This window comes from Rhinopithecus roxellana, chromosome 11 (assembly GCF_007565055.1).
Source record: "Rhinopithecus roxellana isolate Shanxi Qingling chromosome 11, ASM756505v1, whole genome shotgun sequence".
In the NCBI taxonomy this organism is placed as follows: domain Eukaryota; kingdom Metazoa; phylum Chordata; class Mammalia; order Primates; family Cercopithecidae; genus Rhinopithecus; species Rhinopithecus roxellana.
The window spans coordinates 113,206,665-113,233,233 of NC_044559.1; the positions used below are offsets into that span (position 1 = coordinate 113,206,665).

Below are 26,569 nucleotides of genomic sequence, written 5' to 3' on the forward strand. Positions count from 1 at the left end.
CACACGGGCAGCTGTTTGCAGTGAACAGTGATGCAAAGGCTGAGATAGTATCCTCATAAAGACCTCTAATCTCAAGTCCTTTTTTGTAGTAGGAGGAATACATAATTTAGACAACATTATCTTGTACAGTTAACAAAAGGAAACTAGAATAAGAGGGAATTCGCCTCTGCTGAACAAACCAAGCTTCTCTATATCATCTAGCAAGGCCATAAAAATACCATCTACAGATTGACTTTAATAAAGGAGCCCACTGAGGACACAAGCACCTGAATTACAGATTCCCGGAGCACACACAAGCATTTATCGCTGACAGACAAAGGAACAAAATCTCCAGGAGGCAGCTGGGATCTTTTCATTTTGAAAATGCTTTAATAAGTGTTGACAACACTGTTTTGCAAAATGTAAAGGTACTATACAAATTCTTAATACAAAAAGAATAAATTAAAAGCAGATTTCTTTTTTAATTCTGCAACTTTGTCTACAACGTACATCTTTTTCATTGATTACAGTTGAACAGAATCCAGTAAAATCATTTTACATGCTCTACAGTCAGTTTCAGGAGCAACCTAATCTTTTTTCCCCATTATTAAACTAGACTCCATTTTACACAACTTGTAATAAACTATTGACATTAATGTATGTGTAAAACTTTACACCTAGTTAACTAAGCAGTAACTGGTCGTCTGATAGCACCTGGATGGGGTTTGCTATATTTAGAACTAAACTAATACTGAATGAAAACAAATTGGAATTTTAACAGTTTCAACACTCACCTGCATATAATAAAATAAAAAATCAACCTGGCTCACAACATAGTCTGATGTATGTGTTTTCACCAGTCTTCTGACTGAAACAGGCAATTTCTTTTACGCATCCGAAGAATCCAATAGGGGCTTTATATTAGACCAGGGACTTCATATTTCACCTTATTTTCTTTTAAAGGAATAGGGATAAAGAGTTTGCAAGTGCTTGTGTACAATAACTACATCATTTCCCACCACATGATCATTAATCATGTCAGTCTCAAAGGACTAACGTTTTATGTACATTTTGTATTAACTGAACTCAGCTAAACAGTAAAACCTGTTTTACTTAATCTCTGTCTTGACTACCAGACTATCATGATGTTTGCTGGAACTGTAATTCCTGTTCCCACTCCATTTCTCTCTGTCCCCCGAATTGAAAACATAACCCAAGTCTTTAGAATTTTTGCCTCTCATTCCTTGCAACTCAAGTGGGCTAGAATCTTGATCCGATTTTCTCCAGACTAGATTTCAAGTTACTCTGCATGGTGTAGAACCTGTAACCACGTAACCTCATCACCTTCCTTTTCCCTTTTGACTTTTCCTGTTGCACACAGTTCAGTGTGACTCTTCATGAATCTTCTTTGGGAGAAAGAAAAATGGCCCTATGTATAATGTTTCTGAATGGGGAAGGGAGAAAAAAAAAAATCACTGCTCTTTGTAGCTCTAACCATGAAAATAAAAGCAACAAAAATATCCCCCAATGAATCCCTAGAATCATTTAATAATATCATAACCGGTTTCTATTTGTCCTGCAGGTGTACACTTAAAGCGTTCTGGGAATATTAATCCCTTCTGCATGCTGGAATCACCAGTCTAGCCATGCATGGAGCTGGGGAAAGCAGGCCCTGAATCGTCTACAGAGACTTGGTGGAGGAGGCCATGGCCCGCCTTGTCCCGGCCAGGTGTGTGTGCCCCAGCTCGACTCTCGGTGGTCTCCAGGCTGCAGCAGAAGGAATACCTTGGTATTTATTTCATTTTAGTATCCATCCTTACCCTCCTGGTCTGGTACAGCCTATGGTTATTCTTGGATTCCACGTACATGAAAAGCGAAGATTTTTCTTTTCTTTTTATGCTTAAGCTAACTTCAGTTCTGCTTTCCCACAAAACTACTCCCACCCTGGCTCCTGTCCCGGGCTGTCAATGTCTTTCCAATAGGAAGTCATTAGAGTGAGAAAAAAATTCCACCCCCACCCCCACCCCCACCCCCCAACCACTTGCGCCCAAAGCACAGCAACACCACCTCTGCGGAAACCTTTTTGTGCCATCTTGAATAACCCAACTAAAGTTGTGCACTTGTTATTATAAAAGTATTTTTGAGGCCTTTGAAGATTGATGGCTTTCCAGTTGTGTTTGAAGTGTAGCTTAAAACACATGTAAACGTGCAGCTCCCACACATTAATTTTTTTCTTCTTTCCTCTTTTGGTATCTGCACACAAATGTGGTGCATGACAGTAAGTGATGATGTGGACACATGGGCCCTTTGGGAGCTGGTATTTTTTTCAACCCTGCTCTGCCTGTTGGCTAGTAGACACATGAGTCAAATCTTTCTACCTAAGGGCATAGTTGGGTTCTTGGAATAAGTGACACATGGGAGAAGTCGGATCTGAGCTCTTTTGTCACACAAGTGCTAACAAACAGAAAATGAGCCACAACAGTTAAACACTGAATGGATCGCAATGTGCTTTTCCCTTGGTTTCCCATAAAAAAGAAAATGAAACACCTTGTGCAAAAAAATAGGATACGCTTTTACTGGTTTGTTTTAATGAGAGAGAACCACTTTTGGCCATTATCACCTTATGTTACTACAAATCCTGAAAGGAAAGCAGCTTTGAGTCTTGGGCTTGGCTGAACCCCCTGCATGGACCGGGGCTAACGGTACCCTCCATGACTCCCGCGGGTCTCTCTTCCTTTGTGTCCAGATGGATGGTGGCTGTGAGTCAGCAATGCCAGTCAAGACTCCCTCGTCTTTACCGTGGCATTGGGGCAGTTTCTCAGGCTCTCTACAGAGAGAGACGTGGGCCAGTAAGGGAGAGGGCTAGAGAGAGGACACCAGTTTACACAGGGTTGACTCACACTTGTGTGTAGTAGCAGTTCAGAATTTAAAAGAAATTTCCTTGCAGAAAGAATGTCTTCCTCTTGGCCCCTCTTAATTTTTTATGTTTTTATTTTTTAATCTTTGGCAGCATAGAACTGATTGTGGTCCTCTGATGCATCTCTGGTGTCGAGAGCTTCCTTTCTCATCCTCCCCTTCCCCCACAGCCACTCCCCACAAGCTGTCCCATCAAGGAGTATTTCAGGTGTCAACTGAATATGCCACGAGGCCTCCTGTTCACGAAGTGCTTGATTGGCCTACGTACGGGTGGCAGGCTGGACACAGCTGACCGTCTTTCTGGGTCACCCTGTAACTCAAGTCCCCTTTCCTGTTCTCTCCCAATGCTACTTGTCCGCAGGAATTGGATGCCAGCCGGCCCCCCTGACGGTTCCTGGCCTAGGGGCTGTCATGGCAGAGGGAAGCCACCAAGGTGCCATTGAGGATTGGTGTCTGGCTCTCTATGGGCAAGAGCGCCAGGGGACACACAGTGGGACCGGAACCTTCCAGAGTGTCTCCTCAGTCAGGTTTTTGAGGGGGAGGGAATGCGGAGACAGGAGAAAAAAAGTGCTGAGGGCCGAAGCTGGTGCAGGGTGACGGTGCGTCTGGGTAAGGCAAATGAGAGGCAGTGAGGTGATCTCAGAATGGCGTTGAGGTGGTCAGATTAGGCCGGGCTGGCTCACACGAGGGTCCCGGGCTTGGCTTTTTCCTGCCCGTACCACTGGACATCAGCTAGTTCTGGATAGAGGGAGGAATCCAGGAAACAGCTATCATTGTAGCTCCTGTGGGAGGCCCAAGAAAGGAGACGAGACAGTTAGTGGAGGAGGACGGGCTCAGCCAGGCCTAGACTGAGAAGGATGTGTTCACCTTGACAGGGCCCTGGGCTAACCACGAGTCTTTCCTGTTCAGAGCAGTGAGGCCTGAGACCCTCAACAGTGCTGCGTGTACAGAAGGCCCCAGAATCCACACAAAGGGGCCGCTTGAAACCTAGAGCGTTTGTGAAAGAGGAAAATGGAAGGTAACGCTTACTCAGTACACTGGTTCTTCAACGTGGCTGCATCCGGGGAGCACCTGGGAACTCTCAGAAATACTCATGCCTGGGCCCCGCCTCGGGAGACAATGGCCTAATTGGTTTGGGGTGTGTTTGAGCGCTGGGAGCTGCCAAAGCTCCCACCAGGTGATCCTCAGATGCAGCCGAAGCCAGACTCTCCGGGCTTTCCTCAGGGGACTTTTCCCACGACAGCTGCCGGGGTTGTCCTCCATGAGACCCCAGGGCTAACCAGATGTCACTAGGACATTTTTATTCTTTCCTGGAAGAACATTCGAAATCTGAGGTTTCCCTATGGTGAAACTGCAGTGGTATTTTGAATTGTGTTTTAAAAGTAAAAAAAAAAAAAATGGTGACGTTGCTTTATTCTAAATAACATGTATTGTTTTGTGATTATAAAAGTGTGTTCATTTAAAATATACAGGAAAGTCTATAGAAGAAAATAAAAGGTTTTTTTTTTTTTTTTTTTTTTTTTAAGTATTTTAGGTAGGTATCACCATTTAGGTTGGGTAGAAGTAATTCTTAAATCTCCAGAAGCAATCATAGATAGGTGGAAGCCGATAGTCATTACTAGGCATCATGATTAGGAAAAACAGCCTCTCTCCAATGATCCTGAATGAGCCCTTTGAATTCATCTCCTGCAACTGATCTCCCTGTGGGGAGTGCTAGGGGAGTGGTGAGGGATGGGTGACAGGAGGGGACCCTAACCCAATGTAGCTCGGAGCAGGTGAGTTTTAGGAGCATTTCAGTACCAAACACAGCTTCACGACCGAGAATCAGCAGTCATCCCCAGCTTTCCGTTTCATTTGCTAACCTCTCTAGGAACAACTGGATGTTGTAAATGTTTCTCATCTGGTCTTAAAATCCATGAAAGCTGGAAAATCCCAAGGCATCTGTGCACATACTGGTGGATTTTAATGAGAGTCCTGTGCTTGGAGCACCAGAAATAAACCAGCTTCAGAAGCAAAGTAAGAAAAGGCCCTTGATTGTGACACTGGCCACGGGCATTACCATATGTAGGTGGTAAGTGGACGTTTCTGGGACACCTGTCCTGCAAACTTTCTTTCCACCCTAAGCTGACTTTTGAAATTGTGCCTGACTGAAAAACTTCTAAGGGGAGAGGTGGTTGGGCCCTCCAGGGGTCCTGTGTTTCTCCTAGGGGGGCATCTCTCCCTAATTCCACGTGGTCCTGGTGGTGCTGTCCACCATGCCGGCATCCTCGCTCCCGGGGGGACCAGGGGACAAGGAACCCAATGGGGCTGGGCCAAGGAGAGTCCCCCGATCACAATCCCTGGTTCAAAAATGGCCACGTGCCTGAGGAGCTTTGAAACTACAAAAATGTCATTTCCTCCCGAGAACGAAGTTAACAGGAGGAGGAAGCAGAGCTAGAGAAGGAACGAGACCCAGCCAGCCCAGGCTCCAGTGACATCAGCTGGTACATGCTCGTTTGCTTACGCGTGTTAAACTGAGTTTTTCATATGTAACGAATACTGGCACATGTAAGTAGTTTCTTAAACTGTTGATGAAATGTTTGTTTCTAACACGAACATGATCTGGGTCTGTTTGGGACAAAACTTCCCTCGGGGGCTTCATGGGATCTAAGGAACCACTGTAGCCAGTGTTTCCCAAAGTAGTCCTGTGAGTTGCTCTGAGGGGAAAAAAAAGGTTCCATGGATAAATACACTTGCGGAGTCTGCGTTTCAGAAGCCTGAAAAGTAAATGTATATGAAACATATATTAAAGGTTCTGAGAAGTCCTGGATTACTGTTTGCCCCAAAACTTCTGGAACAGTATCACCTATGAAGATCCACAGAACACACTTTGAAAAACACTCTTAAATAGGCTAATATTATAAAACGAGGTTGACTTATCTTGTATGTTGGCTCCTGAACAGTTTCTGGTTCAAGCTATTACTGTTAAAGTTGAGTAATAATTGTGACAATATAACCTGCTTCACAGGGACCAAAAGTCCACTATGTATTGAACATAAAGGCTCAAGGAGAGACCACTGAGTTCAAAGCAGTGATGTCTGGATAAGGCAGTAGATGAGGTTAAGGGTTCCTGTGGTGGTTTATTCGGTATGTGAAGAGCCTAACCCTTAGCTGGCCTGTGCTGTTCTCCTTCTGGGTCACAGAACCCATATATGACAGGGCATTGGGATCTGGATCAGTGATTTGGTTCTCAGATGGCTCCCAGAGGGGCCACAGTATGGAAACCACTGGCCTGCTCCTGCCTCTGAGGAAACAGAGCTGGAGGAAAAGATGTAAAGATGTATTTTTCCAAAATTGTGATGTCTTACACAGAATCTTTCTTACACAGAATCTTTCTTAGTGCTTCCCCATCATTACTGAAATATGTAAGGTAGTTTTAAAGCTATAAATGTTGCTTCATGTATTGGTCTCGTATTCTCAAGTTGGGGGAAGAGACCCTTGTTTTGGCTGCTCAGCTAAGCCTTTGCCTTTCAGTACAAATTCAATTTTAGGGTAATAGTCAAGGAATGCCATGTGCTATGAAAGCAAAATTAATGAGAGAGACCACTTAGGAAGCATTTATTCTTCATGAATAATACAAAGAATAATACAAATGGGGCCACTCAATAGTTGCCCTAGTAAAGCTAAGTCCGTCATTCACTGGAATAGGAGCTGGGGCTGGATGAAGATGTAGGTGTGCTCTCTAAACTGTGACCCAGCAGAGCAGCTTAGCACTGGGCAGTCTGGGTCACAGAAGTGACAACTTCAGAATCTGTGAGGGCCAGTGCCTGTGGGGGCTTTCCACAGGAAGAAAGCCCTTTCCCAGGACTATGCTGAGATGTGTGGCCTGCAAAGTGTACTGGCCAGGGGCCCTCTGATACCAGACAGATGGCAAATTCACCCACATCTCACAGGATTGTGTGGTTTATAAGTGCTTGGCCTAGGGAGGTGGGGCTGCTGGGAGGGAGGAATTTCAAACTGAATTATTTTTGTAAATGTATAACTTACAAAACAACTGGTAGCACATACTTGGGTTGTTGAATAGTCCTGCGGTTGGGGACGAGGCCCTCTAGAGGCATCCTGTCTTACCTGGTCTGGGAAGGTGCTGTTGCTCAGTATATGTAAGTGTGTCCCTGCGTGTGCACACATGTATGCATGAGCATGCACATGTAGTATGCAGATATTTCAAGCAGATGTGCCTACATTTCCACAGCAGCTCTTTCAAACCTGGTTAATTCTAGTTCTGGCTATCATCCCAACCTCCATCACCTTTAGCAGATGAGATGATCGGCCCTCCCATACTGGGGGAGAAAAAGGCCATTCCTCCTACCTCATGACATCATCCTATCTCAAAATCTCTTCTTTTTTCTGGCACTGGCCGGGGGGTGGTCTACCTTCCTTCCAAAGCCTAAGTCACAGTCCCTCAATTCCCCATCTGCCAACTTCGCAATATTGTCCGAGCTTGTCAAAAGCCCAGTTTTTTCTCTACAGGAAACAAGACTCTCTGTTAACCACCCCTCACCCTTGTCTGTGCATCTGTGTTTTTGCACTTGGAATGGTCTCTCCCTGTCTCAACCCCCTCCTCCCACCGCAGGCTTCTGAGCCAGGCTCACATAACATCTCCGTGAACTCAAAAGTGACCCTCTCATTTCTGAATCCTCTCAGCGTTTTGTTTCTAAGTCTTAGAACACTGAATACATAAGTGTGGCAGTTTCTCATGCTCCTCGTATATCTCCTGATAGGCAATTTGATTTCAATGCCTTGTGTCCCAGTTAGACTGTAAGGGTCCTGGGGCTAGGAACCAGACCAGGTGTTTTCTGCCCCTGTGCTTTGCAAATTTCGACATGCATTTTATTCACTCAGGAATCTTGTTAAATGCACACTAGGTTCAGTAGGCCAGGGTGGTGCCCAGGAGTCTAACTTTCTAACGAGCTCCCTGGTGATGGTGGTAGCAATAAAAATGCTGGCTTACGGACATTTCGAAAAGCAGTGCTCATAGCCTTTAGTACTCAGCACAGCTGTTAAGAATGCTGGGATGAAACGATGGGAGTGCTTCTGGATCAACTCAGTCTGCCCTTGGTGCTTGGAAACTTACATTGCAGCAATGCTGTTCTTTTCAGGGACACTGATTACTAACAGTAAAATGTCTACAAATATTTGAATATAGGTAGAACATGGTGAGTCTAAAACATACTTTGGGGCCAGGCGCACAGATCACTTAAGGTCAGGAGTTCGAGACTAGCCTGGCCAACATGGCAAAACCCCGTGTCTACTAAAAATACAAAAATTAGCCATGTGTGCACCTGTAGCTACTTGGGAGGCAGGAGAATCGCTTGAACCTGGGAGGCAGAGGTTGCAGTGAGCCAAGATCATGCCACTGCACTCCAGCCTGGGCAACAGAACAAGACTCTGGGAAGCAGTATTGGGAATATCTAACATCTGATGTAAGAACCTCCATCTAAAAACATATAGTTCCCCACGTATCTGGAAATAAGGCATAAATACAGCATTCAGATGTATCCTTGTGGAAACGGTGACATGGAGAAAAGCAACACATAAGCAGCACATGTGGGACCACAGACTCATGGGCAGTAGGAACAAAACTCCTCTTACGGTACCTCTATTCATCAGTACTTTGGTGAGGTGGAGACTCAGACCCATCCAGAATGGGTGAGTTTTCCGTTGCTTCTCTGAACAAAGGAAAGCAGGAGGAGGAAGAGAAGAGAGGTCATGTTACAGAGAGAAACTGACACAGACACGATTAGCAGCTTAGTAATACATCCGAAAGGCCCACTGATTAGATACCTGAGTTAGCAACAGATCATACAAGTCATGCAGTACTTTCAGTCCCCATAATTGAGTCAAAAGACGTAATTTGGTAGGAGGGATGGGCCCTCTTTGGCACTTTTTACCCATTGGCCTCATTTCGTGTCACATCATAGCAAAGAGTTTACGCAAGAACCAAGATAGCTGTTTTGTTTCAAATTTGTCTTGAGTCCTCACTAGCTGTAGATGGTGAAACAGGCAAGTTTCAAGACCATCTTATATGCATAGGACCCTGAGGAGTGCTTGTACATTTCAGAGCCTGTTGCCAAATACAATCATATATTTGAATCGGGTGAGACTGGGCATGATTCAGAAAAGTTGGAAGATCTACAGAGGGATCTTGCAATCTGAAGTTTCTTGTTTAGTCACTGGAGATACTATATATATGAAAGATGTGTCATTCTTTTATGAGTTAATCTTAGTGGGACTCTTAGACCTTAAACCTTGCAGAGGCTGCCTGGCCACACAGGTGAGAGCTGGGGTGTGGGTGGTACGTGAGTAGGTGTTAACGATCTAGAGTTAAGGACAGAGGGGCAGCTACTGCTCGACAGACAGCCCAAGAAGTAGGAGCAGACACAGGAACAGCGAGTTGGGGCTCCAGTTTCCCCTATTTTAAAAGGAATCAGAGGCAGCATGGGATTGTTCAGTGATTGTCAAACTTGAGTGTATGTCAGCATCACCTGGAGGGCTTATCCGAAAGCAGCCTGCTGGGCTCCATCGCCAGAGTTTTAGGATTTTTTTAGGTTACAGATGAGCCTGAGAATTTGCATTTCTGATAAGCTCCCAGATGAGGCTGTCACGTCCTGCTGCTTTGGGACCACACTTAACTCCCGGTATAGTGGGAAAAGACAGGGTTTGGGGTCACAGAAGGCAGAGCTAGGATTCCAGCTCCCTCCAGCTGTCAGACTTTGGGCCAGGCACTTAGTTCCTCTGAGCCTCATCTATGAAACTAAAACGTCTGGGTATTTCTGTTGCCAGGGGACGATAAGGATTATATGAGCTGTGTGTTAGAAGCTGCTCCCAGTCTGAGTACACAGCAAGCACTCAGTAAGTGTTAGGACCCTTTCTCTCTTGCCAAAAATGAAGGCTCCAGAAAACCTCGTGTAAAAAATTACTACAGATAAACCTGCAGGAACAAAAATGCCGGCCAGTGCCTATAATCCCAGCACTTTGGGAAGCCGAGGTGGGCAGATCACCTAAGGTCAGGAGTTCGAGACCAGCCTGGCCAACGTGGTATGAAACCCTGTCTCTACTAGAAATTTGCCAGGTGTGGTGATGCACACTAGTAATGCCAGCTACTAGGGAGGCTGAGGCAGGAGAATCACTTGAACTGTGGAGGTTGCAGTGAGCTGATACTGTACCACTGCACTGTAGTCTAGGCAACAGAGTGAGACTCTATCTCAAAAAAAAAAAAAAAAGGCCAAGTATGAGAGCCTGAAAGGCAGGCATTAGAGCCAATTCTGGAATTGTGCTTTTCTCATGATTCAACTTACAGCCAGTTGTCAGATTTTCCCAGACATCCCCCTGATGTTCCACCAAACCAAGGAAGGGGACTCCTTACTCCTCTAACCAACAGATGTTGACAGAACCTAACATCTACTTAGAGGTGATGTCTCAGGGGCAACAGAAGAGGCAGGTGGGTTACCTGTGTCTGCCAGACCCTCCACTAGGTCAGAACAGCCTCACTGGCCCCGAGATGATAATGCTGTAGGCGAACATGTCAGGCTATCAAAAGAGCTGCCTTTCGGTTTCATTTATTTTGCTGTGTACAGCTTCTGCTGAAGGCTTCAGGGCGCCTGATCTCCTTTGTGTGTTGATCAAGAGCAAGTGCTTGGCCAGGACACAGCCTTTTTTCTTGCACCCTGAGACATCTTAAGACAGTGGCTGTTTCATCTGCCTCTCAGGGTATTTGCTGTCTTCAGCTCGCTTTCTCCCCCTGATATTCGTGCCTGGCTATAATCCCAACTGAAATCAAATGCTGTCTGGAAATCTGACCAAAGAAGCACAGTCCCACTTCCTGCTTCCATCTCCCCACGTACCAAGGACCACCGTCTACTTTAAGAGAACACGGACAATTCACCTCTATAAAGGCACAGCGAGGGAAAGGAGTAGGAAGAGGTGACAGTGGATCATGGGGCTTCTCTTGAAGACACTTCCCAGTGACGAACGCTCATCATCCATTTACTGACTTATCCTTATGCCACTAGGATCTGAATTATCTATGACACTCTTTCGAGCTGACACAGTGAAGAACATGGAAGGAGAACTCACCCAGTCTGCCAGGTTAGGATGTGGTGGGGGCTGCTTGGGGGAGTGGCTCCAATTTCACTTGACGGTGTCGAGCTTCTCTGGCTTTGAGGTAAGGCAGCTATATGCAGGTGGTGCAAGAAAGGCAGAGAGCAGACAGGGATCAGACACAGGTGGAGGAGCTTGTGACCTGTTGGCCAACACCAACCCAGTGGCCAGAGGTCACCATTTCCAGGGATACTGGAAAGGACCCCAGGGCAGGGTCTGGACATCCTTATGGCATGGTCACAGTGGGGAACCATCTCTGCATCCCAGCAATTCTATTTTCTCCCCACTACCATGCACCTTCATTCTAAGTCAAGTTGACCTGGGATCCTAGGTCCCCACTTTGCCACCAGGAAGTGGCCACAGGGATGGTGACAGCTTTAACAGCAAGGAACCTGATGTCCACATAGTCCTTTGAGTGAGACCTGAGCAGGGCTCATACAGGGATGACATATTTCTCTGGCCCCAGGGCATTTGCAGCGTAGCCCCGTTGTGAAATTGTTTCTCTCCATTGTGAAGAGAGGGCATCCAGAAACGTTCTCAGAGCCTGTTCTCTCTGCTGTTTCAGGCTTATCATTGCTACTGTAGTACACTTTGAAGGGAGCAGGGCTTTTAATAGCTCATCCAAACCTGAGCACTAGGCATTTACTGATGTAGGCCGTATGGAAGTCCAGTTGGAAAGATTTAGTAGGAAGTCAATCCTACTTAAATGCATCCTTTGCTTTTTTGGTAATGGAATGTTTTCCATGAGTAAACCTCAAATACAGCTTCTTAAAAATTTTAGTCTAAAATATGTTCCAAAAGATCCACCTAATCTCTTTACATAAAGCAAATCTACCAGACAAGTGCTGCAATTTTGACTGATAGAAAATAAACCTTCCTGTTTGTTGGAGATATTTACAACATGTTGGTTCTTTATCTAATAGGGTCACAGATGATCATACTCAAGATCTTCCTGGGGAATCAATGGCAAATTTCACTGGGCTATTTTACAGATGAAGAAGGAACATAAAGAAGGTTCTAGGACCTTGAAGTCCCCGGAAAACCCACTATTACCTGATCTCTGGAGCTTGTCATTTGGCCAATGGACCCTAATAAACATGTCCACGGGGATGTGGGGATAGAATGCTGGAGCCTGGCTCACTTGGGCAGCCAGGTTCTTCCTCTTTGCCCTGCTGTCTCCAGGCACCAAGAATTTCCTACAGTTCCCCAAAGATGAACCCCCCCATTATCTCAGGTCACTGTTTCCCCTGATCTTTGCCAAATTCCTGACTCAGAGTTCCTCCCATTTGCTTCTGACTCTCATTCTGTTCTTACAATGTTTACCATTTCTGTTGTTCTCAGTGTCCCTCTCTCTGAGTGGTAAGAGTATGTTAATAAGCCAGTGCTGTGACCAGAGCACAAGGCAACTGCTCAGTGTTGGTCATTGCCACTGTTATTAAATGTAACTTAAAGGAATGGGTGGGTTCTTCCATTTTTTTTTTAAACTTGATTCAATACCACCCAATGCTCTCGACTACAAGAATATGAGGGAAATTTTCAGACATACCATCAAGGATATTGAAGACATTTAACAAAAATATAGTTTGTGGCTGCGGCTTATCATGATCGAAAAGGGAAAGCCAGGAGCAGTCAAGAATACTGTCAAATGCCCAGCTCTGGCACTCTGTTTATTAGCCAGTCTGCCCCCATCTGGGGAGACACTGGCCAAATCTTTAGACTTGACCCAAGCCCATCCCCAACCCAGCTTCCTTTGCAAGCTACAGCTGTGGGCTTTCACTGGAATCCTCTCCTCACTAGGGTAAAAGACTCACCTTTGGTTGGATAAACCCGGAGACAGACATTACCTAAGTTTCTTAGATTTCTGTCCTTACAAGGGGAAATGGGGGGGCTGGCCCAGTGCACTCTGGAGGGTCAGGTGCACCCTTACGTGCAAGATTAGGGTAAGAACAGGGCGGGGGCGGGGTGGGGGGTCAACAAAGGCCTGAAAGACCTCAAGTCTCCCGCATCTGACAGCAGGGTTCCCAGAATTAATGACTCCCGTTCCTCACTGCACCCAATTCTAAGGGTACCTCCCGGCAGCAGCCCTTGACACCAGCGAGCAGTTCGCCCCCAGGCCTTCTTCCCACGTGCGCCCGGCCGCCCCTTCTCACCTGACGTGGCTTTGCACATCTGGGGCATCCTGGTGACCCTGCTGTGCGCCACGAAGGTGCTCTGGGAGGAGGTGCTGTACTGCGAGCCGCTGTCTGAGGAGGTGGAGCTGGTGTGCGACAGGCGGCTGTGCTCCTTGTGCGAGGCGGTGGAACGCTGGTACCACTGGCGCAGCTCGTCTGAGACGGCAGCACGGCCCGCGCCCTTGTCGTGGGCACCCTCGCGGCCCAGCGACGGAGTCCGCAGGATCTGCGATCGCGACGGCGTCAGGCGGCCCGTGTCGCTCTCGTCGCCGCCGCCGCCGCGCCAGCTCTCCTTGAACAGGCCGCCCGCCGTGTAGGAGTTGGAGGTCTTGAACTGAGCCTTGACGCTGTAGTGGCCCTCCTGGTCGCTCTCCAGGCTGCGCACCACCACCGGCGTGGCGCCGCCCTCGATGTACAGCGGGTACTCCTTGATGCGGTACTGCGAGCTGGGCTGGCTCTGGCTGTGCAGGTACACACCGCCCCCGGCGCCCCCTGCGCCCCCGCGTGCCGCCAGGTTGGGCATGCTGCCCGAGCTGGCCGAGCCCAGTGCGCCCGCCGCCCGCTGTCGCTGCCTCTGCCGCTGGCGCGCCTTGGACGGCGAGTCCTCGGCCAGCGTGGAGTAGTTGGCGTTCATCTGCGCCGGGTAGTAGTGCTCCGAGCTCGAGTGGCTGGTGCACGACGAGCAGTCGTCCATGGGGTCCGAGCCATTGCTGCTACGAGTCCGCGGGGTGTAGAAGTCGGGGCTCCCGGTGTCGTTCTCCGAGCCCAGGAGCTTGCCCTGGGACTCCAGGCTGGAGCTCCGGTGCCTAAAGTGCAGTGCAAGGCTGTGCAGTCGCGTGGGGCTGATGTCCACCGACCTGCCAGGAGACGGCCCGGGTTGGTCTGGGGGTGGGGGGGTGGGCCCAAGGAGGGGTGCTCCGGGGAGGAGGGGGACCTGAGAAGGGCACTGAGGGCCTCCACACAGGCTCAGGCCCCAGCCCAGCAAGCCAGAGAGTCTCACTCAGCAGGGCTGCCTCAGGGATCCGGGAACTGCCTGTTGTTTCCAGTGAATGAAACTGCCGGTTGTGGCGGGAGGCGAACCTCGCTTCTCCACCTTGATTCCCAGTGGGAAGCGGGACTGAAGCTAGGACTCACAGAAGGGTTTCGATTTTTGGGGTTTTTTGTTTGTTTGTTTGTTTGTTTGTTTGTTTTAAGTGTAAAATGATTCTATAGACACAGAACCACAGAATCATTCCTCTAGTATTATGGTTAAATCAGATAGGGCTGGGCACAGTGGTCCACGCCTGTAATCCCAGTGCTTCAGGAGGCTGAAGAATTACTTGAGCCTGGGAATTTGACACCACGCTCTGCAACATAGTAAGACCTCATCTCTTACCAAAAAATTAGAAAATTAGCTGGGTGTAGTGTTGTACACCCATGGTCCCAGCTAGTCAGGAGGCTGAGGAGGTAGGATCACTTGAGGATGCAGTAAGCTGTGATCAAACCACTGCATTCCAGCCTGGGCAACAGGGCAAGACCCTGTCTCTCTTGAAAAAAAAAAAAAAGACAAAACACAAACCAGATGAAATGTCCGTATTTACAGGTGAGATCAAAAAGCAGTCCTACAGAGGCCCTTCATGTAATTTAACCAAATACTATTACATAATCCATATAAATAGACTCCCCTTTCCTGTGAAAACTGGGAAATAGAAGGTTGGTGGCAAATGAGATAATTAAAGAATGATGCAAATACTCACCACACCATTACTTTATCTATAATTCATTCTGCTCGTGTGAGTCCACTCAGGGCTCAGGGAAGTGTGAAACACTATCACATGACAGATGATGTTGCCTGATGCTGGGACTGCATGTGAAATTAACAGCGGCCCCACTGGCCAAGCACAGGAAGAGGTGAGTCCCACTTCTGACTGCCACTCAGAAGGGGTTGAAAGTCTCCATCACGTGGCCCTCTGTGATCTGGTTTGCTTCTTTTTAGAAAAAGAAGATGTGGCTAGGAGTGGTGGCTCACGCCTCTAATCCCAGCACTTTGGGAGGGCAAGGCGGGTGGATCACCTGAGGTCAGGAATTCGAGGCCAGCCTGGCCAACCCGGTGAAACCCCGTCTCTACTAAAAAATACAAAAATTAGCCAGGCATGGTGGTAGATGCCTATAATTCCATCTACTCAGGAGGCTGAGGCAGGAGAATCGCTTGAACCCGGGAGGCAGAGGTTGCAGTGAGCCGAGATGGCACCACTGCACTCCAGCTGGGGTGACAGCATGACTCCATTTCAAGAAAAAAAACCAAAACAAAAACCAAACAAACCAATAAAAAGAAGGTGTGATTCACTGAAGCCTCATTTTTGCCTGGCTCTTTTGCTCTTTATGAATTTACATTTTGAGGCACTAAAGGAAGTCCAGCATAAATTTAGGCCTCAGTAGAAAGATGTAAGAGCTCTTCCCATGCTAACCCATCCAGCCTCTGCTGCCTCTGCTTTGATGAGGAAACTTTTCATGCTCCCTGTCTCCAGGAGCCCAGGGATTCTCTGGCTGGCTCCAAGTGCCCTCTGCATGGGTCTCTTGGCTAATGGGGGTTGACTGCTGCCAGCTTGGTTTTTTTTATTCTGCTTCATTTATCCTCCCGGGTTCAGGTCTGACTGTAGCTCCTCCATTATTTGAGCCAGCTTGGGGCTGGCAATGCCCAGTTTTAAAAAGGAAGGCCTGGTCTGAGCAGGGAGGTGGCCCAAAGGCCAGGCAGACTCACCTCGTGGAATGGACATAGTGGGGACTCCGGACCCGCAGGTCTGGCGTGGACGGCATGCTGGACTGGGAGTTCCAGTGCGGGAGGCCGCGGATGGGGCTGTTCTGCAAGGAGTTGCTTCCTCCGCCTGCTTCCGCACAGCTTCCCGTGCTGGGGAAGCGCTTGTGGCTGCTGCAAAGCCAAGGATGCCATGTAGTCACCGCCAGACAGACAGCACCTGTCCTGGGGGTCTGGCTAGTTCAGGACATTGATCCCAGCATGTGGGGAAAGCTCGCCCGTGACTCCCACCTTGCTTGGTCAGACGTCTACTGTGGTTCTCAGCCTTTCCCCAGCAGTGGGTAGAGTCCTGGTCCCTGAACACCCTCCCCACTCCCTACCTAGGCAATACGAGACAAAGACCCTGGTCAGCCTTCTCTGTATCAGGCAGTGTGACTGTCCTGCCCTTACAGTTTTTGTTTTCCAAGAAACAAATATTTACCTGTCCCGGCACCCCCTTGGAGCTTGGTAGGGTGATTAAAGGAAATGAGAAAAACAGAGAAGCAGACCCAAATGCCTTCCAAAAAAAAAAATCCCTGCAAGGTCAGCCCAGTAATGAGCTGATAATACACAGCTTGGATTACAGCTGCTTGGCTGGAGAATTCTGCTGGATGAGGGGGTGGAGTTCTGAACCACTGCAATTGCTCCGAGTGGACTTTCACTTGCCATTTCAGAATAGCGCTGCCTGAGATTTCCTAATTAATTCCTCTGGAATTTAACAGCATTCAAACCATCTGTCATCACGTGGATTTTGGGCCAAAGCCCCAATTTCTGAGTCACAAAAATGTACCTCAACAGGGTCGGCAGCAGAGGGCGCTGTGAGCACAGCCCCGTGAAAGGCAAACCCCAGAGGGAGGAACTAGGTTGACGTGGGTTTTGTCATCGTGGATGCTACTTGGGACAGCCCTTTGATTGTTCCAGAGCGTGGACGGTGGCCTCATTTGGCGTCATTCACGACGCAGCTCACCTGGAATGGCTGTGAGAGGAGCGCTTCTTGACCTTCTCATAGGGTTCATCTAAAGAGGACTCACTCCACATTTTGGGCTTGATGGGTGACCTGTCATAGTCGCTGCGGTGACAGTGCATCTGTCGGAGTCCCTCCAGGGACTGGGGAGGAGGAGGCCTGTTGTGCGATGGTGGCCGAGGAGGGAGTCCCTTGTGAGGAGAATGTAGGGGGGATATTGTGCTGGTAACCTGAGAGTCTTCTGCACAAAGACAGGAAGAGAGGAACTGAGCCCCGGCCATCCTTCCCACAGGCTGAGACAGAGCCCCCACCCCCATCCACCCGCACCTTGGAGCCATACAGCCAAACCCACACCTTCACCCCTGTAATGAGAAACCCTGAGACTCTTCCCCAGTTGCCAAGACAAGTCAAGACAAGTCAAACCAAACCAGGGCAAGCCAAACCTCCACTGCAGGCGGGATTGCATGGGAAGAGACGTGTCGCTTTTGATGAGACATGAATGGAGTGAAGTCTGAACGTCATTAAATACCACCAACAAATGACTGCTTCACGCCAAACAGCAAAATGTAGTTACTGCTCTAGTGTTGTCTTTCAACAGATGCTAAGCATCTAATTCACTTTGGCAGGGTCTGAGTTCCCGGAGAGTTTTGTCTGTTTCATTTGCTGCTAGATCCTCAGCTGACACATAGTAGGTGCTTGATAAATATTGGTTGGAGAAAAAAAAATGAATGAGGGTCTATATGTCCATTGTAAATACCTGCTGGGTGGATCGGGTGTCTACTCTTTGCTTTTTTCCCCAGAGCTGTGTTTATTCTCTTTTAATTCTGTATATTTTAAGTTTAAACTGCCTTAACTTCTTTAAGGAGATGAGCTACAAAGATTATGTATTAATAAATGATTCCCTCCCTCCGGGAAAGGAATGATCTAACACGTCAGTGTGCTAGAGGACTTTCAGAAAAAGCAAATGCAGTGAGTCTAGGAGGTGCTGTGGGAGAGGCTGGTCTTGAAGGGGCTTGAGCAGTGGGCAGGCAAAGAGGAGAAGGAAGGAAGGCCTTGAACCAAAGTGTGGAGGCCCTGCCGGCAGGGTACCAGCTGCAGGCACATCTGGCCGGGCAGGGGCTGGTGAGGTGGGGCAGGAGGAGTGAGGGAGGAGCTCTGGTCAGCACAGCCGCCTTCTGTGTGCACATGTGAGCCAAGAGTCTGACTGACGGGGGCCTGGAATTCTGAGCTAAGGAGTTGAGATTTTGAAAAGTCACAGGAAAACTTTGCAACGTCTTAAGCACGGATGCATCAGGGTGAAAAATCCTGTTTTAGAACTATTCACCTGGCAGTGTTCTAAAACTAGAGACTAAAGAGGGGGATGAATGAAGACTTCAGGCTGGGGCAAGTCAGCATTGAGAAGAGAGGGGAGGGAACGATTCAGGCTTCACAGGGAAGGCAGAAACGGGAGGTGGAGGGGAAAAAAGCACAGAAGCAAACCTTACAAACAACCAACTACCATTCACTTGCCCCTAAATCCATTTCCAGTGACTCGTTTCACCGCCTAATTCTCAGTCTCCCAGCCATGGACACCCAGTATGCACCCACTCCTCCTTTGCCCTCAAATCAGTAAAGGAAGAGTCCCTAGAAAGACAGCCTGCAGTGGGACCGTGGCATGCAAAAGGATGTGCTGACACCTGTGAGGAAGTCTAGGGTCTGCATCCGGAACACGGGGAAGCAGCTGGAATCACAAAAATTACCCACTGACATTACCCACTCCAAACTACCCACTGACATTACCTATTGCTCCCGGCACCCCTCTATTACCAAGGAATCTCTCTCAATTTTTCTTGTTCCCTTTCCAGGAGAGACTGGGGTACTCAGAGGCCAACCACAGGGCTGGGATCTCTGATGCTCAAGCCCCCCGTTTCCTTGTAGCCCAATGGCCTCCCCCGTGTGTAATGAAGCAGACAAGTATATTCCAGTCTGATTTCTAATAGCACAGCCAAGGTGACTGGGTAAATAACCCGCCAGACTTTCCCCACATCAAGAGCAATCATTATTATTATTGCAATTATCATTATTACTATGACTAGTGTGGACCTTTTATGTTTCCCATCTGAACAGCCACTTATCACTGCCTGCCTGAAGTCTCCCTACAGGGCAAAAAAATTAACTGCCACTTAATATATTTCCATATAATTAATGCACCCGCCTCCCAGTGTGATGGTTAAACATCCACTGGAGTATTCTCACATGGTTCTGGGTTTGGAATTCTTACTTCCCCTACGTATGGTGGTGGCGGGGGTTGGGGGAGGGACGAGTTCTGTTTTCTTAAGAATTTCCCAAGAAAATATCCTGCTAACTGCCAGGTTTTCAGAGTTCAATGGGAAATAAGAAGACAGTTTTCCAGCCTGAGCGTGTGTTTACCAGGATACCTCCCCTCTTGCTTTCACTACTGCCTTGGGAAGCAACAGTAGGTTTGTTCCATTTCTTCTCACGATCTTTAGACTCTCCTAGTGAGTTTCAATCTTTGACTTGTGATCTAAATCAATTTCTACCCTTTTCCTCTAGACACTATGAATACTCAAAAGGAAGCTATGACTAGTGTGTAGATTCTCTGCCTAGCTAAAAATGTGGTTTTGGGCCGGATATGGAGGCTCTTGCCTGTAATCCTCCCAGCACTTTGGGAGGCCGAGGTGGGTGTGTCGCTTGAGTCCAGGAGCAACATGGCAAACCCAGTCTCTACAAAAAACAAAAACAAAAATTAGCCAGGTGTGGGTGGCACGCTGTAGTCTCTGCTACTAGGGAGGCTGAGGTGGAAGAGTCACTTGAGCCTAGGAGGCAGAGGTTGTAGTGAGCCGAGATCATGCCACTGCACTCCAGCCTGGGCAATAGTGTGAGACCCTGCCTTAAAAAAAAAAAAAAGTTTTTGGTTTCTAAAAAAGTAAAGCACCACTCACTGATGAAAAGCTCTAATATACATGGGTTTATGCAGCACCTACCCACTCCCAACCAAATAGGTGAATACTGGGAAATGAGAGAGCTTGCAGGGAACCCAGCTGTCTTTTGGCCTGGCTCTTGCCTTTACACAAAGCAATCCCCAGACTACATACAAATTCATCTCTGTTTACTCTGAGCTCCAGGTTTGTAAGCAGGAAATGCATAAACCTACCATCCTCAAGAACAAGGGCATCTGAGAGGGAGCTGTCTTCACTGGCAATGTTTCCATCTGAGAAGACAAAAAGCAATAGCCTATGAGTTCAGCATATTCCTTCAACAAAGCCCTATCTGTAAAAACAGCCTGTCTACCACCACCTCATACCTTTCTCTTCCTAACCAGAAAGAACCCACTAGATACAATACAAATGCTGTTGGGTGTTTGACAGTCCCTGTGGTGGGTCACTGGCTCAGCTCCCCACCCCGACACTGCCATGTGCCCTAGCCTTTGTTTGTGCCCTGGTTTCACAGAATACTGCAATGCAGAGTGGCTTCATATTGAATATAAAGGCTGCCCCAGCCCGATTAAACCACATCATTGTCCCTGCACAAACCCAGGGCATGTACCAGCGAAACCAAAGGACGCAAACTGCTTTTTATTCTACAAATGTGAAACTAGGGTAGGGACTTTGCTTTGCTTCTGTGGCAATAAATGGCTTCTCAACAAACTTTGTAAGTCATTAGTGGAGAAAACAAGCGTGCTAAATACAGGCTCCATCTCTCCAAAGCTTATTTTTATAGATGCCATTCAATTAACCAGGAGAACACGCCCAAAAGGGAGATAGTAAAATAATCCTCCCTGTTTCACTGCTGGGGAAACTGAGGGGTAGGAAGGGAAGAGTGGTTTGTCTGAGGTGGTTTTGCTTGCTGGCAACGCAAGCAAAGGTCCCTAGTCTTCAGGTTCCAAGTTTGGTGTTTTACCTCTTAAAATAATATGCTAAGGAACTAGCAAGAATGTTATTACTCTTCTAGTTCCAGAGGGCCCTTCGATGTTTCTGTAGGGAACCCCTAACTGCCTTGGAGGGCGCAGAGGATCTCAAATGGAACATCAGAAAGAGGCTGAGGGAGCTTTACTAGGAGGTGGGGGAAAGGTTGTGTGGTCTTGGCCAAGGACAACAAGATGAGATAGGGAAAGATGGTTATTCCAAATTTCCTAGAGCAAAGGAATTTTTAAAACTTCTCTTTTTAACTAGGAATTCACTTTATTCTTGTTGCATGATGGACTGTGAGCAACCAGGAGCTCTGACTTCAGCATCTTGGAATCTTCAGCACATCATTGCTACCCTAAGATGCCCACGAGTTTAGGCTGCAAATCTGTATCTGTCTATATCCATCTATGTAATTGTGGTGAAATATATATAACATCACATTTACCATGTTAACATTTTTTTTTTTTCAGACATGGAGTCTTACTATATTGCCCAGGCTGGAATGCATGGTTACTCATAGGCATAATCATAGCAGACTACAGTCTCAAACCTCTGGCTCAAGCGATCCTACTGCCTCAGGCTCCTGAGTAGCTGGGACTACAGGTGCATGCCAACATGCCCAGATTAACTGCTTTTCTTTCTTTCTTTTTTTTTTTTTTTTTTGAGACAGAGTGTTGCTCTTGCTGCCAAGGCTGGAGTGCAATGGCACCAGCACCATCCCAGCTCACTGCAATCTCCGCCCCCCGTGTTCACATGATTTTCCTGCCTCGGCCTCCTGAGTAGCTGGGATTACAGGTATGCACCACCACACCTGGCTAATTTTTGTATTTTTAGTAGAGACAGGGTTTCTCCATGTTCGTCAGGCTGGTCTTGAACTCCCGACCTCAGGTGATCCGCCCGCCTCGACCTCCTGAAGTGTTGGGATTACAGGTGTGAGCCACTGCGCCCAGGCCCAGCTTAACTATTTTTAAGTGTACAGTTCATTGGCATTAACTACATTCACACTGTTGTGCAACCATCACCACCATCCATCTTCTGTTTGAATAATATTTTCATTTTTCCAGACTGAAACTCTGTATCCATTAAGCATTAACTCCTCATTCCCCTGTGCCCTAACCCCCATAGTAACCACTATTCAACTTTCTGTCTTTCTAGAGCAAAGGTAGTTTAAATACGCATACGGTTGGAGGAAAGCTTGATTTATAGTTTCGATAATTCACTGACTTAGACAAGAAGGATTCTAACAGTTTAGGGGACTTGATGCTTTGTGGGTGGATACTCGGGGATTTCCTTCCACAGTTTACCAAAGGTCATCACCCAAATTCCCTACCCCTGACTGGAGCTCAGGGTTCCAGACAATCAGATGGTCCCGTCTCCCCAAGCCTCAGCTCTTGGGATAGGAGGCCCCTGGAAGTACAGGGGCCAGCAGGTTGGCAGAGGCTGCTCGAAGAGAGGGATCACTGCTGCTGTGTACCCCAGCCCCCCCGTCCTTCCAGATTGAGTAGGGGCGCTCAGGTCCCTAAGTGTCAGAGCCTGGGCTAGCCTAGTCAACTCAGCTAAGTTCACAGTGAGGGCCGAGAAGAATACTAGCTCCTGGCCGCAGGTTCTCCCAGGTGGGAAGCCAACAGTGATACCAAGTTTGATTCATACAATCCCTTCATCTGTGTCTGCATCCACTTGGTTTCTCTCACGTGGGATCAGGCCTTACTCGCTTCATTTTATGGATGGACAAATGAAGGCAGTGGGCAGTTAGGTGGCTGCTCAGGTCATGCAGGGGCCACTCGTGGGACCTGGCGTCTGGTTCCCGGGGCCCGGGCGTGGGAGTGGGGTGGGGACAGCCCAGCTGGCACTGACCGTCTATGATCAGCGAAGCCCTCTGGGTGGGTTTCTTTCCAGACTTGATGCGGTTCTCATTGATTGCATTTTCAATCTCTTGCAGTTTCTTCAGTGCATTCAGATACGAGGTTTTCCTTTGTTTCTTCAGTTTTTTGCTGACGTTGGGATCACTGGCTAGGCGGCGGGCAGCCTCTGTAATCTGGGACTGAATGGCAAACTCTCGTTCCAGGCGTTCCAGCTCAGCTTCCTGTGGGAGGGAAAGCGCTGGTTTGTGTTACTGGGGATGCTGAGCAGGGAGACACTCATCCTCCCCTCCTCAAGGTCCCTGTCCCCTCCCCAAGGCAAGCTCAGTTCCTTGGGATACACTCTTAAAAGTAGCTCCACTCCTAAAATCTTCACCCACTGAAGTCCCCAGACACACCCACTGTTGTAACCCTTGCTCCTGTTACTTTCCGGAGATAAGTGTTGGTCTGAACACTGTCACCATCACTGAGAACAGAGTTCCCACACTGCAGGTCTAGGGATCACTTGACTTCATCAAGACAAACCAAAGCCTTTGCGGAGAGTCACAGCCCATTTGGTTGCCACTTCCTTTCCATTTTGGATGTAGGATGCAGCATGATTTTTAGTTTCTTTATGCCATTCTTCTCTGTGGACTTGCTACCAAGGAACTCACACACATGAAGCTAATGCACGGGCCTCTGACTCACATACTGTGTGCCCCTCACGTGCATCTAACCCACAGGCCTCTGACTCACACATCTTGTCTTTCCCCGTATCCCCACTCACCCGCGTGTCTTTCGGGAGCTTTTTTGAGATGGATCTTGCTCTGTCACCCAGGCTGGAGTGCAGTGGTGCAATCTCAGCTCACTGCAACCTCTGCCCCCCAGGTTCAAACGATTCTCCTGCCTCAGCCTCCCAAGCAGATGAGATTACAGGCACCTGCCACCACACCCGGCTAATTTTTGTATTTTTAGTAGAGATGGGGTTTCACTGTGTTGGCCAGGCTGGTCTCAAACTCCTGACCTCAGGCTATCCTTCCGCCTTGGCCTCCCAAAGTGCTGGGATTACAGGTGTGAGCCACCACGCCCGGCCTTGGGAGCTCACTTTGCAAGCTCTGGCTGTCCCTTCCCCATCTGCCTATTCATGGATACTCTGCTGGGCTACACCTGGGCCCTTCAAGGGGCATGGATGGACAGTGGGTGGTGGTGGAGGCAGTCCCCCCCCCCAGCTCATTAATGTCCTTCCCATCTTGTTATTGTAGCTCTCCCCCACCTCCATCCTTCCTTTTGCCAAGAAGTACAGATGGATGAGATTCTCCTCAAACAGAGTTTGGGGACTGGGAAGAATGAAGCTGTGGCTGTCAAAAATGCCTGGTGGACCTAGCGGATGACACCTAGACAGCATGTTTGCTGTTGTCCTCTGTGCTGACCAAGCCTCTCCTCTGCAGATGCATGTACACCAGCTGCTGAGGGATGGGGCGAGGCAGCTCGTGCATGTGTGTGTGAGGATTTCGGGGGTGAATGCAGAATTCCCCGCAAAGTGTCAGATTGTTCATTTTTCTATTTCCTCTCTTCCCTAGTAAACCCCCTCTGGATGACAGCTAGCTCTAAACAGCACTTTGTTGGTTGAGATTTTGAGCAGTGAGCTGTCTCACTGACAGGGTCCTGCAAGGTGGGCATACTTGGGAGCCTGCAGGAGAGGCAGAATGTTTGCCTAACCCCACAGCTAGTAAACCCAGGACAAATGCATTGGCAGCTTCTCAAGGCCAGGGAGAGAGCACACATCTTGCCCTAGGAAATTCACAGACACGCTGACGTTTGATGGGAACTGATCTAGCCAAATGGGAGGAGATCAACTGTTTGCTAGAATCAACAGATCTTCCTGTTTGGTGGCTCAGTAAAATATCCTTGCCTGTGGGCACAATGCACCATGCTGGAGACTGCCATCAAGGAGAAGTTCTGGCCGGGCGCGGTGGCTCAAGCCTGTAATCCCAGCACTTTGGGAGGCTGAGGCGGGCGGATCACGAGGTCAGGAGATCGAGACCATCCTGGCTAATACGGTGAAACCCCGTCTCTACTAAAAAATAACTACAAAAAACTAGCCGGGCGAGGTGGCGGGCGCCTGTAGTACCAGCTACTCGGGAGGCTGAGGCAGGAGAATGGCGTGAATCCGGGAGGCGGAGCTTGCAGTGAGCTGAGATCTGGCCACTGCACTCCAGCCTGGGCGGCAGAGCGAGACTCCGTCTCAAAAAAAAAAAAAAAAAAAAAAAAGGAGTTCTTTGCCTGATCTTATTGACTTTTGAGCACTTTAAGCCTAAAGGGAGTGGGAACAAGCAGCGAGAGGAAAAGGTGAAGGTTAAAGGGAATTATTTTGGAGTTAATAAACTCCTGAATCCTGCCAAGGCTGGCTGCACTGTTCTCTCAGAGGGAGAAGAATATCAACATGGACTCCCGCCTGGGGTCTTGAAATAGGCAAGTCACCAGGGGACAAAGATTGTTCTGTGAGTTTGGGCTCCCCGGGGCAGCTGTTCCTGAGCTGTTACAATGGCCCTGGCGCCAGACACTGATTCAGAGTTTTGTGGGGGAGCCCAGGACAAATTCTCACTATTTAAACTAAGAGAAGTTCAAGGCTGAATGCCCTGTCCATGCAAATGTCTGCCTGTTATATGAACAGGGAAGCAAAGTGCATTTCCAGGAGCCGCAGTAGAGACCAGGTGACCGTCTCATGCTTCTCAGAGGAACCCTGCAGAATGCCAGCTGCTCCTGTGCTGGTTCCATTTACGAACTTAGGAAAGATCATGTGTGGGGACGGTAAGGAAGCACATGGCCAGGGCATGCTCAAGGAGCTAAAGTCACGTGGTACTGAGAAGCGTGGAAGGTGTGGTGGGACTCTGGGAAGACCAAGGAGGGTGTTGGGGGAACTCCCTAAAAGCAGGGTCCCTTTTTAAAGCTTAAGGGCCAAGTATCTGCCCAGCAACAGGGGGAGCTGCAGTTCCTCCCTAGGGTGGCTCCCGATGACCGGCAGGATTTGGAAATACCTGACCTCAATCCCATCCTCCGTCCCCCGCAGTTCCTGCCTATGGTGCGGCACCGCTCCTTTGAGATTTCATCTCCCCTACAAGCAACTGTTTGCTGAGCATCACAAGTGCCAAATTCTGAGCGGTGTGTTTTACATACACTGGCTCATTCAATCCTAGGGACACCCAAGAAGTAAGGGCTCTGAGCTCCATTTTACAGACCAGGAACTGCCTAGCTGAGCTTTAATTTTTTGTTGTTTTTGTTTGTTTTTGAGACAAGGTCTCAGTCTGTCACCCAGGCTGGAGTACAGTGGTACAACCTTGGCTCACTGTGACCTCCATCTCCCGGGTTCAAGTGATTCTCGCCTAAGCCTCCTGAGTAGCTGGGACTACAGGCACACACCACCAAACCTGGCTAATGTTTGTATTTTTTTTTATAGAGACGGGGTTTTCACCACGTTGGCCAGGCTGGTCTCGAACTCCTGACCTCAAGTGATCTGCCCATCCTGGCCTCCCAAAGTGCTGGGATTTTGCAGCAAAAGGCGTGAGCCACCACGCCCAGCTACAAGACCTTTAGTTTTAATTGAAGCATACTGGTGTGTCTACCAGTGTCCCAGGGACCCGCCACTGCAGATCTCAGGAGATTCCTCTAACACTTAGATGGGCCACAAGCACTTGGGTCCCTCTCTGATTTCACCCTCGTCCTAATCCTACCTACCCCAGGTGTCCGTTTCTCCCAATCACTTTCTCAAAAGACTAAAAATATACAGCATTCCTCTTTCCCCTGGCTCCAAAGTCCTGACCTTTTAAGGCCTCTGTTCAAGAGCATGTTAATTAGTAACTTCCTTCAGAAGAAATCTGGGA

The 26,569-nt window shown here is 48.3% G+C and overlaps 1 protein-coding gene and 1 long non-coding RNA gene across 10 annotated transcripts in view; one reads left to right on the top strand and one right to left on the bottom strand.

Moving 5' to 3' along the window:
- Positions 1 to 347: 347 nt before the first annotated feature.
- FRMD4A (FERM domain containing 4A) overlaps positions 348 to 26,569 on the bottom strand; it is a 365,202-nt gene continuing 338,980 nt past the window's right edge. For 5 of the 6 annotated variants that reach the window (XM_030940429.1, XM_030940427.1, XM_010365953.2 and 2 more), the window contains 7 exons: positions 22,705 to 22,933; positions 20,097 to 20,153; positions 16,946 to 17,183; positions 15,946 to 16,113; positions 13,185 to 14,062; positions 11,011 to 11,107; positions 348 to 3,677 (listed from right to left, as the gene is read on the bottom strand). In XM_030940429.1, coding sequence (XP_030796289.1) covers positions 3,575 to 3,677; positions 11,011 to 11,107; positions 13,185 to 14,062; positions 15,946 to 16,113; positions 16,946 to 17,183; positions 20,097 to 20,153; positions 22,705 to 22,933 — 1,770 coding nt within the window. In that variant the 3' untranslated portion in view covers positions 348 to 3,574. Of the gene's footprint in view, positions 3,678 to 8,531; positions 8,604 to 11,010; positions 11,108 to 13,184; positions 14,063 to 15,945; positions 16,114 to 16,945; positions 17,184 to 20,096; positions 20,154 to 22,704; positions 22,934 to 26,569 lie in introns of all 6 variants that reach the window. The other variant, XM_030940428.1, reaches the window with a different exon arrangement.
- Positions 3,672 to 12,489, top strand: LOC104664461. Of its 4 annotated transcripts, none has more exons than XR_004059982.1 (4): positions 3,672 to 3,913; positions 4,766 to 5,442; positions 10,644 to 11,022; positions 11,958 to 12,489. It is a non-coding gene; the product is annotated as an uncharacterized LOC104664461 (long non-coding RNA). The 4 variants fall into 4 exon arrangements; XR_004059983.1 differs by lacking the exon at positions 3,672 to 3,913 and having other exon boundaries at positions 4,415 to 4,966; positions 5,300 to 5,442; XR_748277.2 differs by lacking the exon at positions 3,672 to 3,913 and having other exon boundaries at positions 4,415 to 5,442.